This window comes from Ceratotherium simum, chromosome X, assembly GCF_057802395.1.
Source record: "Ceratotherium simum simum isolate JZ-2026a chromosome X, ASM5780239v1, whole genome shotgun sequence".
NCBI classification, from domain to species: Eukaryota; Metazoa; Chordata; class Mammalia; order Perissodactyla; family Rhinocerotidae; genus Ceratotherium; species Ceratotherium simum.
In genome coordinates this window covers 78,726,921-78,741,102 of record NC_141940.1, presented here as the reverse complement: position 1 = coordinate 78,741,102, position 14,182 = coordinate 78,726,921, and the positions used below count along the sequence as shown (strand labels likewise).

The 14,182-nt window shown below is 42.0% G+C and overlaps 1 protein-coding gene across 1 annotated transcript in view; it reads left to right on the top strand.

Annotated features, from left to right (window-relative positions):
• The window catches only part of ZC3H12B (zinc finger CCCH-type containing 12B), a 38,009-nt gene extending 29,071 nt beyond the window's left edge, over positions 1-8,938 (top strand). The window contains exons 3-6 of the mRNA XM_004439908.3: positions 331-470; positions 1,956-2,190; positions 2,855-2,961; positions 4,130-8,938. Coding sequence (XP_004439965.1) covers positions 331-470; positions 1,956-2,190; positions 2,855-2,961; positions 4,130-5,547 — 1,900 coding nt within the window. The 3' untranslated portion in view covers positions 5,548-8,938. The remainder of the gene's footprint in view (positions 1-330; positions 471-1,955; positions 2,191-2,854; positions 2,962-4,129) is intronic.
• The last annotated feature ends 5,244 nt before the right edge of the window (positions 8,939-14,182 follow it).

Sequence of the window (14,182 nt, the reverse complement as noted above, 5' to 3'; positions counted from 1 at the left end):
GTGAATATTTGAATCTTTGAAAAGAAAGTGGTAGTAGAAACAGAAAGAGAAGAGAGAAAATGGAAGTAGTGACAGCCACCAGGGCTGCTATAAGTTGTAAGTTGTTATTAATCATCTGTGGCCTTGAATGAAGGTATAATAATAATGGCAACATTTGTAATGATTGAATAAAAAAGAATTTGGTTTGCTCTTTTTAAAAATACATTTTTGGCATCATCAAAATTAGAATGTCTGTTGTTAATGTGTTGGTACTAAGAAAAAGCCTGTTTGGAGTATTTCTTTGCTACCTCTTGTCAATCCTCTATCCTCTCATTCTCTCTCTTCCTAAAGCCATGGGAATAAAGAAGAGTTCTCCTGCAGAGGAATACAACTTGCTGTGGATTGGTTTCTAGATAAAGGCCATAAAGATATTACTGTATTTGTGCCTGCATGGAGAAAGGAGCAATCCCGCCCTGATGCACCAATTACAGGTATTATTTCAAATAAGACTTTTTTTTCTCATCCAGAGGCAAAGCTAGCAATATAGTTTGGGTAGAGGTTGATGGTCCCAATTTAGATAATTATTTTTCTAAATTATTAAGTATACTTAAAATGTCTTTTATTAAGTGTATTTTTAAGCATATTTTTCCTTATCCAAATAAAACCATCATTGTGTTGTGGTATAAGGTAGTTAAATAGAGACAACTTCAATTTGGCAAAGAATAAAGCACACGGTTGAAAAAAAGGGGTGCTTTCCTATTTGACCATAGACTTCCGACTAAAGGGAGATGAATCTGGTTATGAATGTGACTGAGTTTTCCAGAAGACTAAAGAAACCATGATAGACAGTGGATCTCATTCTGTACCAGAGAAGTGATTGTGGAATTTGCAAATTAGGTGGTGAAGTAGAGAGAGAGAGAAAAGTCCCATGGCAGCCAGAGGCAACTTATCCATGAGGCACAGTAGGCCCAGTGCCTAGGGCCCACAATACTTTTAGGGTCCCACAGAAATGTTTTAATTTTATTATTTTCTTTTAACATCAGAAGGAAAAATTGAATATAATAACAATGAATGTGTAATAATGTATCTAACTAGATTATTTGTCTTTATACCAACGCAGTTGTAAAGTGTAATTTTTAATATTTCTTTATGGAAGAAGGGGCCCATGAAGGCAAAAGTGCCTAAGGTCCACAAGAGTCATGATTTGGCCCTAATGGCAGTAGGATCACTACATTTACTTTCAACAGTATATGAAGCTAACTCTTTACAGCATTTGAGAGCATATAGACGCAGTCCTCTGAGTATCAGCTGTTACCTGATGTGCCAAATGAGAAAGTCCAGTGAATGGCTGTCGGAGCTGTGTCATGAAGCTGTCTGCCAGCTGCTGAACAGGTTCTTAGCCTCAGTCTGAGAGTGGATCCTGGCCCTGCTCAAATCCAGCCTGCAAGCTTTCTTTCCTCAGCAATTAAGAAGCCAAAAACAAAAAGGGTGTCAGTACTCACATGATACAGCCTGATGTTTCCCCTTAGTTGTGGCCTTCCTCCAGGCAGACGGCAAAAATGTAACTCCCTAGGAGTGATGCTTTACTCTCCTCCTGGCAGACACATCCTCAGCATACTGCCCTGTTTTCTTCAGCTGTCAAAAGCTGGTGCTTCAGCCAAAGGGCAAAACAAGCATCAAGAATGCTAGTATATCAGCGTTATTTCTCACTCTTCATGGTAGTTTCTAAAACTTAGATGTCATTGAATCCTATTCCTTCATTTTATCAAAAAGAAAACTGAAGACCAAAGGGGAAGATGACTTGCCTACGATGACTATCAAAATTGGTACCATAGCCAGGAATAGAGGCCACTTTCTCTCTAAGGGAAAATAATATATTTATATAGTACCAACTTTTGTATTTGTGATATGGAGATAATGCTGTTAGTTTCCAAAGATGATCTTTATGCTGTGGCATATAATTCATATTTTGACAGATCAAGATATACTACGTAAACTGGAGAAGGAAAAGATTCTTGTCTTCACTCCATCCCGAAGGGTCCAGGGCAGGAGAGTTGTCTGCTACGATGACCGGTTCATAGTCAAATTGGCTTTTGATTCCGACGGCATTATTGTATCTAATGATAACTACAGAGACCTTCAAGTCGAAAAGCCAGAGTGGAAGAAGTTTATAGAGGAGCGGTTGCTGATGTATTCTTTTGTGAATGATAAGTATGTTTCTTTCCAGTAGGCTCTGAATAGCCTAAATCCAAGTTACCACTAAGATAGATTTCATCTCATTTCAATAAACATTAACTGAACACTTACTGTGTACCGTGCATTATCCTGGTTGCCATGAGGATAAAAGGCTGAATAAGAAACAGGACTCACCCTTAAGAGGCTCAAAGTGTGGTGGAGAAGAGAGAGAAAGAGATAACCACAATGTGTTGTGATAAGTGCTATAGTTAGAATTTTTTAAATTGATTTTCGATGTAAAATGATAGGAAAAGGCTTCACAGAGGAGATGACATTTGAGATGAAGTTTACAGACAGAGGAAAGGGAGTTGCTGGGCATTACAGGTAAAGGGGACATCATGAATAAAGCTATAAAGATGTTAAAGTGGGTTGCATGTTGGGGGAACCAGCAGGCATGCCAGTATTGCTGGAACATATAGTCCATGGAAGAATGACGCACAGGAGAAATTATCCTTTTCTTGTGATCAAGTGGGAACAGAGGGAAGAACTGCTGGCTTAGCAAAAGATAGAATTGAGGCAGGAAGGGCAATTAGAAAGCTGTGACAACAGTATAAGCAAGAGGTAATGAAGGTCTGAACTCCTGGTAAGGGGTAGTGGGGACAGAAGGGAAGGCATTTACCTCTCGCTTGCTTGCTTTTAGATTTATGCCTCCAGATGATCCTTTAGGACGCCATGGCCCAAGCCTTGAAAATTTCTTAAGAAAGAGACCCGTTGTTCCTGAGCACAAGAAACAACCATGCCCTTATGGTGAGTACCTATGTGCAGAACTGAGTTCTGTACTAAGGGAAACATAAGGACTCTATGAATACTTTTCTCTTCAAGGTTTCCCTTTCAAATGGAAAATCCTGGCTTGTTCACTTTCTGTGAGTTAAAGTCTGTGTCTTCATGTATTCTCAATTAGGTGTTTAAAGAATCATCCTAGAAACTGCATGAGGAAAAGGTAACTAGAACTGAAGGGAAGATTAGTTGTCACTTGTTAAAATGATGTCTGGGTTCTAGCTGCCTCCATCCTGAGCAGTGTTGCTGGGAGCAGAGAAGTGTCCATGTGGGTCTACAGAAGCAGAAAGGGCAAGGCCAAATTGGGTTTGGCCCCAAGAACGACGTGTCTCTCAGGCAGGTGACTGCACCCTCTAATAATACCCTTTTCTTCCCATCTGTACTTTCCAGTTTGCTTCCAAACTTCATTTTTATTTGCGTTTTTAAAATATAGTTTTCTAGAGTACTTTCATGACCTTACCCAAGTCCGTCTGCTACAGAGTTTGTGAGCCTAACAATGCAACATGGGCTGCCTGGTCTGAGGCTACTTTGGATGTTCACTCTTTTTGGATGATCGTTTGTTTATGGGACATCTTGGTTTTTGTTCAATTAACATTTATTTAAATCATAGAGTATTTTCATGTTCATTATCTTCATTTAATCTTCACAATGACCCTATAATATAGGCATGATTATGAACCTTGTTTACAGAAGAGGAAAATGAGGCTCAGAAAGTAAAGTCACTTACCAAAGTCACACAGCTAGTAAGTGGCACAGCTGGAATTGAAACTCAGATCTGACTGGCCTCCAAGCCCGTGCTCTTTGCACTGCATCATGCTGCCTGCTGCTGCTCTACTCCACCTTAGCACGTAGGTTATTCCTAGGCAAAGTTGTGAATTAGAGGGAAATGAAAGCTGTGCAACACTTAGTTTTCACACTGCAGTTTCCTCCCCAGCTTTCCACTTCCTTCCTCTCCCCTCACAGTGTATGATGCCTCCTTGGTGTTGTCTGTCTCTCATCTTTATGGACAGTTAATTTTCTGCCTTTAACCCCAAACAGTAAAACTCTAACCTGAGTGACCAGATTGTTACAACAGTTTCTGGCACACAGAGTTGTACCACTATGAGAGAGAGTCTTACCCCAAGGCATTATTTTTCAGGCAAAAAATGTACCTACGGCCACAAGTGCAAATACTACCATCCGGAGCGGGCCAACCAACCCCAGCGTTCGGTGGCTGATGAGCTCCGCATCAGTGCCAAACTGTCCACAGTGAAAACCATGAGCAAAGGCACCCCTGCCAAGTGTGGCACAGGGCTGTCTAGTGCCAAAGGTGAAATAACCTCAGAAGTCAAACGTGTGGCCCCCAAGCGCCAATCGGATCCCAGCATTCGGTCCGTGGCTGTGGAGCCTGAGGAATGGCTGTCCATTGTCCGTAAGCCTGAGGCCAGCTCTGTCCCCTCACTTGTGACTGCCCTAAGTGTCCCCACAATCCCACCCTCCAAAAACCATGCAGTAGGTGCACTCAATACCCGTTCAGCCAGCAGCCCAGTGCCAGGATCTCATTTCCCCCACCAGAAGGCCTCATTGGAGCACATGGCCAGCATGCAGTACCCCCCCATCCTGGTTACCAACAGCCACGGGACGTCTATTAGCTATGCTGAGCAATACCCAAAGTTTGAATCCTTGGGAGACCACGGCTATTATTCAATGTTAGGTGACTTCTCCAAACTGAACATCAATAGCATGCATAATCGAGAGTACTACATGGCTGAAGCAGACCGGGGGGTGTATGCCCGGAATCCCAACCTGTGTTCTGACAGTCATATGAGCCATACCAGAAATGAAAACTATTCCTCTTACAACAACCTGTACTTGGCTGTAGCTGATACCTATCCTGAAAGCAATTTGAAGCTGCATCGATCAGCATCTCAGAACCGTCTTCAGCCTTTTCCTCATGGTTACCATGAGGCCTTAACACGAGTGCAGAGCTATGGTCCAGAGGATTCTAAGCAAGCCTCCCACAAGCAGTCAGTTCCCCACTTGGTTCTGCATGCCCAGCACCCAGCAACTGGAACACGATCCAGCTGTCCTGGAGACTACCCTATGCCTCCCAATATCCATCCTGGGGCGACCCCACAGCCAGGACGTGCCCTGGTGATGACTCGTATGGACAGCATTTCTGACTCTCGCCTCTATGAGAGCAACCCCATGAGACAAAGACGACCTCCTCTGTGCCGGGAACAACGTGCCAGCTGGGACCCATTGCCCTGTACAACTGACTCCTATAGCTACCACTCATATCCCTTGAGTAACAGCCTCATGCAACCATGCTATGAGCCAGTCATGGTACGGAGCGTGCCTGAAAAGATGGAGCAGCTTTGGAGGAATCCTTGGGTTGGAATGTGCAATGATTCCAGGGAGCATATGATCCCAGAGCACCAGTATCAGACCTACAAGAACCTCTGCAATATTTTCCCTTCAAACATTGTCCTTGCAGTAATGGAGAAGAATCCCCACACAGCAGATGCCCAGCAACTGGCAGCCTTGATTGTTTCTAAGCTTAGGGCTGCACGTTGACATAACATAGAACTTATTCTTTTAAATATAAATATTAATACTAATAATGCACTAATACTATGATAATAGTAACTAATAATTTTGTGTTGCACTTTACAAGTTACAGAGTATTTATGTCATTGAAGTGCATAACAACCTTGTGAGGTAAGTCTTACTAATGTCTTGTTTTCTAGACAAGGAAATTGAAGCTCAGTGAGATTAAGTGACTTGCCAAGGTCACACTGCTAGCAAATGACCAAGTCAGGACTCACACCCAAGTCCTCTGACTCCAAGTTCCGTGCCCTTTTGCACTGCACCATGCAGGTAATGGAAGACAAAACCCAGGGGGAGAGGCCTAAATGCAAGAAACCCCAAGGGATTCCATTACCAACGTTTTCTTAGTCACACATTCTATATTACAAAGTATCAATGATACATCTAATTTAGAGAGCAAGAGCATCAAGATCAGATCATATGTTGAATTAACCTTTTAGGATTTTTAATAGGAATATTTAAAGCGATTTAAAAGTAAATGCATACTTTATTGCATGGATATCTGACCATTCAATATTTTTATTTACCAAGCTATAGGGTCACATCGAAGCTTCTAGAGCTATATTTCAAACCTATTGTTAGCAATTATATTGCATGTATGACTGTACGTGTTTAGTTTGAGATGTATGTGTATCTCTATAATCTTTTATATAGTGACGATGAGAAGATAGGCTCAGCACAATCCTTAGTCTACAGCTGTATAGAACACAAATCTGACTTGATAATTTATGTCACATTTCATAATTTCAATTAGTTTTGAAAGTGAAATTACATGCCAATATTTGAACATTGCTTTCTTAGGCACCAGAGCAAGCTAGCTCTATTTCCCTTGTACTTTTTACTTGTCAACATTTATTGACACTTCTTAGCTTTTAAATCTCTTCACCTCAGCAAATTAGGGATCAGATTGCAGCCTTCTTCTGCAGACGAGATGATGGATAAGCTCAAATTCCAGGCATAGTAGGTGTGTGCTGGACAAGCGTAGAAGAGTTTGACCAGGACCAAGGGATTTGCTACTAGAGTCCATTTCCCTTATCCAAGGAGAGATGGCCAAACTCATGCAACATTAAATTATGAACACAAAAGCTATACTCAAGGAGTGTCCAATGGATGCTCTTTGGACTTCCAACCTATGCAGTATTCAATATCACAGGATGAAATGTAATGGAGGACAGTGCACAACCGTGTAATCCACTTTCTCTTGCTATCCACCCTTTAGGCAATAAGGTCGATCATTGGTGGAGCAGAATATTTTTAGGAAACAAAACCATGGGATTTTCTAGGTAGAAAAGGCATCTTTCAAAAGGGGGTGCAGCTTCCAAAAGGAGATGCTACATCTTTGCTCATAGCTGGCACAGTTATGCACTTCAAATCCACGCAAAGAGGGCGCACTTGCCCTTAGGTAATGAATTACTAAAGAAAGCAGGACTTTGGGTTGAGCAGCACCATTTGCTCAACTTGTATCTTGCTCAGGGTGGGAACCTTTGTAGCTAAATGCCTCTAAAAGAGGCATTTATTGTTTTTGATTTTTTCAAGCTGCACTAAATGAACCCCCTTTTTGAATCCATTGTATATTTCAATATTTTGAACCATGACCTGCTCACTATTTCTTGAGCTGGAACTTGCTAATTTCTATGGTCGTTTTTCATGAAAGTTGAGAAGGCCTGGTCTTGGCCTTTTGTTTCTTCATGAGAAGGTGTGACACTACCTATAAATGTTTCTTACTGTGAAACACTCAGAATGTGAGGCTATAGTCAGGGTTGTTTCTGGTGGTTTGATAATGGCTTGCATGCTGCTTTTCTGGCTTTTCTGTCTCCGTCCTAGTTGATCAAAACTGCATGTCAACCAATGTTTTTCTTCAGTTAACCACAGCTTCACATTTATCTCCTACCCTCTGATCTTTCCATCCCCCAACATATTGAGGTGTAAAAGTATTTTCTGTCAGGTAGGTGAGTGACTATAGAGAGTGACAGTTGCCACTGAAGTGCTTGCCATTTCACACAAACACCATTTCATATCTTCAACTTCTTGGATCGTCTAAATCTGTCCCATGTGTAAATCAGGACATTTGATAATCTTAGATGATTCTACTGCCTTTGTGCCAGTTAGTTCATCTTCCTACCAAAATCATCAACGGTGCCACAATATCCACTAGCTGCACAATTTACAGAGAAGCACAAGATTAATCTTGTCAACTGCAATTCATCTTGAACATGTTCGTGTTTAGTAGTCAAAAAAATTCTAAGTTCCTCCCAACACAGGAAATATTTTTTAAGGCAGTGTATGTATTTCTTATTTCCTGCAAACAATTGTCATTCTTCTCTTCTCATAAAATGTGTATGAACCAAAGCGGCTAGGAGCAATGCCTCAAATAACCAGAAATGACCTTTTGTTGATACAAATTGTATCTCTCTTTTTCCTGATTATATAGAAATAAATGTACAAAACCCATCTTAAACTAGGTTTGGTACTGACTTTTCACCATGATGTTTGTGGCACTGTGTGTCACAAGGAAGTAGCCCAGGGGTTGTGAGGGAACTTTTATTTCCAAAGGGCGGTAGTACTTTATAGACAAAGACAATTTTTCAAGGCCTCTTTATTACTATGTGCACAGCTATTATTTGTACAGTTTCGAGCATTATATTGCATATGTTCTCTTTAGCGTATTAAATTTAATATGTCCTTGCAAAAGCAATTTTGTGTAAAAAGTGTCAGTGTGAGTGAATCATCTGCAAGAATCTATAAATGGAGCTGTATAATTATGAATGCATAAATCCAACTTGGTTCTTAGTAAAGTTATTAGAGAAACATTTTCTTTATATTGAGGTCTGCACATTTTTTTGACTTTTCCATTTTGTTTGTAATTATAAAACAGCAAATACAAAGAAGTATTGGGACTCCTTGGCTCACTTGATAATAAAATCAAACTTCCTTCCTGGGGCTAGGGCTGTGTCCCTCAGGATACTTACCTCTGAGCACTCAGCAGGGGTTACTGCACAGTGTTTTGTGTGGTTTTCAAGAAGCAGTATATTTTGTAAGAGGTGCTTTATAATTTTAATTATTTCAGTGAGGATTTGAACTAATAGCAAGTCTGGGCCTGTTCAGGCCTTGGATTTTGTGATTTTTTTTCTTTTTGTGATTTTGTTGTTATTTTTATTTCAACCTGAAGAAGTGTGACTCTGGAGTGGCATGGTCAATCCAGGGCACTCTTTCTGTAAGACAGCTAAAAGGAAAAGGAGCCTTTTCAAAGGTAACATACAGCCATTGCACTCTCTCTTAAGGTACAAGGCATGGAAGGGAGAATGACAGAGGCCTTATGGAAATGGTCTACAAAACTTTTCTTCTTCTAAGTAATGAAACACACACACACACACACACACACACACACATACACACACACACACACACACATATTCTCTCCCTCCCCTTTCTGCTAGTTTCCAGGAGAATACCTCTAAAACCCATTTTTTCTATTTCAGAAAAAAATAAATTATCTTTATACAGAAATTCAAACATTGATATCCATTAACCTTTGGCACTGAGTTTTCTTCTAACATAGAAGAGTTCATTTTAAGAGGGACTCAGTTACCATTTTATCTATGCTTTAAGTATGAGACTTTGTACAACTGCCCTTTTTGAGGGCCAACAATTTCAATACACTTTGTTTTACTCTGTGAACCAGATCTGGAGCTGAACAGGGAAAGTAATGTCAAACTGTCCAAAGAGCCCTTCTCAGGTCTCCTCCTCACCCTTCTCTGCCTTCCCCTAGTTTGCTTCCCCTTAGGTCTGACACTGAGGAGTGCATAGTCTTCAACTGAAATGGCACTACAGTTAGTTCTCATTGGAAACCAAACCAGTATATTTTGGGAACCTGCTTGTCTAAAGTTGTCACTTTGAAAAGTGACAAAAGCCTTTGAAAAGACTCAGCATATTCAATATCTATCATATTGTAGCTAGCTATATACATAGGCAGATTGACTATTTTTAATCCTGGTTTGTGTATCATTGAGCTATAGTAGTTTGCTTTATCTATTTGTGGGATTAAACAATATTGTTTAATTGTTGTAAACTTTTATAAAACCTCTTTGGGTTTTTTGTTTGACCCAAACATAATGTAAGTCTCAATGACAAAATACAGAAAGCCAAACAGAGGTGAGTGAAAATATATCCTGTCCCCAGTTTTGTCTGGCCCTATAATGCACGTGCCGTGCTTTGCAATGTGTATTCACTAGTATGAATGTGCTATGACTACTTCATGAGGTTTTAATTTGTTTTACCTATAATCATGATGGAACATGCTGTATCATTGACAACAATGAACTGTAACCATACTTATTTACTGAATAAACTATTTGCCTACTAACCACTAATGGCTCTGTTTTTTTAAGAACATCAACAACAAAAGCCATACCACACCTATGTATACACACACTCCAGTTTGCTCCTAAAAAATTAAATTATCGTCCTTGGGACTTGCATCTTGAGATCAGCTATAAAGGGAGGGATCTCCCTAAATGAGTTCATCTGAATTTTATCACAGTAATCATATGCCTTCTTATTTTTGTCTACAGTGATAAGTTGCTTAACAACAGGGATACATTCTGAGAAATGTGTCGTTAGGCGATTTCATCATTGTATGAACATCACAGAGTGTACTTACACAAACCTAGATGGTATAGCCTACTACACACCTAGGCTATATGGTACTAATCTTATGGGACCACTGTTGTATATGCAGTCCATCATTCATTGACCAAAACGTTGTTATGCGACGTATGACTGTACTAACACAGCTCCAAATACTAGTCAACTGGTATTTCCCACAAGGCTGTGTTACCAGACACAAACACAGGTCCTTTACCCGCCACACAGGGGCCAAATAAAAACTGAAATGCCAGGCTTATGGCAAGGAAAGCGTTTTTATTTCGGGTGATGTCAGCCAGGAGACGAGAGTGAACCTTCAAATTCATCCCATCTCTCAGAAAGATGGGAGGCAAGGGGTTTTAAAGGTTGCGAGGAATGCAGCTGCTTGTAGGGTGAGGAAGCTTGTGGCCTTGCTGGTTGGTGCCTTCCCAGCAGCGTGCCTTTGGCCTTGTGAGGCTGCTTGCAGGGAAGAGGATGGCAAGATAAGGGAATCTGCATGTAGGTGTCCTTGGTTGTCTGCCTCCATGGTGGAGAGTGGATGCTGGCGCCAAGGAGTTGTGGTCTGAGAAGCTTCACCTTCTTGATATTCTCTGGATATCAGTTTCCCTGTAACAAACCTCAAGAACTGGTAATTAGTCAAAGCTTCAGCATGAGCCCAGCATGAGGCCATCTGGGCTTTTAACAATTCGTGCCTTTTGAAGTTCAGGGATACAAAGTTTTAAAAAACCAATATTTACATATGTATGCAACTTAGAGAAGCAGGGAAAGGGGATGAGTGCTTTTGGTTTTAGCCCCATATATGCTGGGTTTAATGTAGGGGAACTGATATCAGGGCTGGCATCAGCTGGGCTTGGCTGGGCCTCTACTGGTTGGGCCAGAACAAGGTGGACGGCTCAGGGCCCAGGATTATTTCTGTAAACAACTTATAATTTCTCCCCTGAATAGCCACAGGGCCACAGAGACATCATCTGCTGGGCCTTAGTCAGTCTATCAGAACTAGAAGTGGCCTGGAACCCTACACTTCACAGAGAAGTCACTTGGGAAATAATACTCAGCTGCATCAATTCCATCAGGTTTTAGGTGTGGGCGCTGAGGCTCCAAGAACTGAAGAGATGTGACCAAGACTAAACAGGGAGTTAGTGACAAAGGCACGACTGGAACCCCAGGCCTCATTGTTCCCAGGCCAGTGAGCCCTTCATCAAAGTGGTGTCTGCTCTTCCCTCAGGCCTCTCTGGGGCCTCCTACTCACCTCCCTCTGCTCCCCCCCACAAAGCCAGTCTCATTGTAAAAGCAGAGGTGGCCATAATGGCTGCAGGGGAGCCCAGCATAGGAGCCTTTGGAAGGGACTATTTAGAAGAAGCTAATCTGAGAATATCTTTTTTTCTTTTATCATCCTCCTTGGGACTAAGAGTGCTCATCTCTCCCTACCCTTTTCCTCTTCAGTCTCCACCCTTGCTGCCTCCTCTCACATTTCTCAGGCATACATGTATCAAGTTCTTTGTTGTTGTTGTTGTTAGTGCCCTCGAGTCAATTCTGACTCCCAGTGACCCTGTGTATAGCAGAGCTGAATCCTGCCTGGTCTTTTTTTTTAAAGGCAAGAGTTTTTTTGTTTTTTGTTTTTTTTTTTAAACTCACCTTCTGGCACTATATCAGACAATGCTCTGCTGCTATTCATAGAGTTTTCATGGCCAGTTTTCTCAGAAATGGGTGGCCAGGTCCTTCTCCCTAGTCTGTCTTAGTCTGGAAGCTCTGCTAAAACCTGTCCACCATGGGTGACCCCGCTGGTATTTGAAATACCGGTGGCATAGCTTTCAACATCACAGTAACACACAGCTGCAACAGTATGACAACTGACAGATGGGTAGTATGGTTCCCTGACAAGGAAACGGATCTGGGCCGTGGCAGTGAGAGTGCCAAATCTTAACTACTAGACCACTATCAAGTTCTCACTGAGTACCAAATAGGGGCCTGCCCTATACTGGGCTAGGGAGACACAGAAAAGGAGAAAAGAGTTTCTATATTCTGGAATTTGCACACTAGTGAAGAAATAAAGCACACTTAGAGAATACATTAATAAATTAAGACTTTCTTGGAGGGCAGTGGAGTGTGAGGTTAGGGGGAGTAATAGGAATAGTTAGAATTCCAGAAAGGGGCAATTCAATGTCCAGTGCCTCTCCCTAATCATAGGTGGAAAATCAACTAGTCTGACCATACCCCTCTCTAACTTACCTTTCTGGCCTCAGGACCTACCATGTTCTTCACATGACCTATGTTCCAATTATCCTCGACACTTCTTCACTGGTACTCCAACATGCCATGCTCTTTCTTATCTCCTCCAGACTTTTACCTTCTTTTCACTCCTTGTTCTGACTAGTAAACACTTGCCTTTAAAGATTCACTGCTGGGCCGGCTCCGTGGCTTAGCGGTTAAGTGCGTGCGCTCCACTGCTGGCGGCCTGGGTTCGGATCCCAGGCACGCACTGACGCACCGCTTCTCCGGCCATGCTGAGGCTGTGTCCCACATACAGCAACTAGAAGAATGTGCAGCTATGACATACAACTATCTACTGGGGCTTTGGGGGGAAAAAGATAAAGAAAAAAAAAGATTCACTGCTAATGTCACCTCTTCCCTTAAGCTGTCCTACCTCCTTGTCCACAGATTGTTAGGCCTTCCCCCTAGTGGGCCTTCCAGGTATCTTGAATACCTCTGTCTTAGCACTTGTCACGCTGTTATAATTATGCTGGCATGCAGACTCCCCTACGAAACAAGGAGTTCCTTAGGGGCAGAAACCATGTTCTTCATCACTGATGTATTATCTCCTATCAGAAGAAGTCACTCTTAATTACTATTGTTGAGTAACAGTACAATCTATGCTCCCTTCCCTTGACCCCCCCCCCAACCCTGTTCCCCAGTTAAATGTGTGCAGTTCAAAGACTTTTTCTAATCAGTTTCTGATCTCTAGTCAGAAGGAAAAGGTCCAAGGGCATTGGGCTAAGGTTGCTTCCTGGCTGGTCCTCCCTCACCCACCTCCCTCACCCCCCACCACCACTTCCGCTCCTGCCATCTGAAGCAGCCCTTCTCAGGGACCTGGCTTCACAAATCCCAGGTTTGATGAGGACTCTAGCCAACAATGACCCTTGGCTCTTACGCTCCCTGGACCTGGACTAGAAATGAGCTCAGATAGCCTGCTCCTCATCTTTAGGTCAGTCTTGGAGGGCCAAGGGAAAGCACTTTGTTCTAGAATATATGGGGACCAGAGTCCTGAGTTCAAGACCCACCAACCCTGCCACCAACCCTGCCGTGAATCCACACCACTCACACATAGAAAGCGTGATAAGCTTTAGAGAGCACTTTCACATCTATTATCTTTTTTGATCCTTATAAACAAGCCTGCAAGGCAAATATTATCCTCCTTCTACAGATGAAGAAACTGTGGCATGATGTGCCCAAAGTTGCTCCCATTAAATTCTAGAACTTGTCTGCAACCTAGGTCTTTGGGTAGCTTTTTTCTCCATACCAGTGCATCTTAAACTTCAGTGTGCATCAGACTCACCTGAAGGGCTTGTTAAATCAGATTGCTGCCCACCTTCAACCTTTCTAATTCAGGTCTGGAATCAATAATTTATAGTTCTAACAAGTACCCAGATGATACTGATGTTGCAAGAAATGCGGATCTACACCAAGCTATTAACCTGTTCTGTGCCTTTCGGCAAATCCCCTTCCTTTTTGTCTGCCTCGGTGTCTCAATGCATAAAATGAGGGGGCTAGACTAGAACTATGATCTGCAAACTTTTTAGCAGCAAAACTCATTTTGAAAAAGAAAAATTCTTACATAGGATACCAATACATACACCATAAATAAAATCCAGGCTGCTCTAGAGAAGTAGTGGAGGGGAACCAAGAGCTTGCAGCACCCACCTTCCTACAGAGCAGGTGCTGAGCTATCATCTCCTAGAGT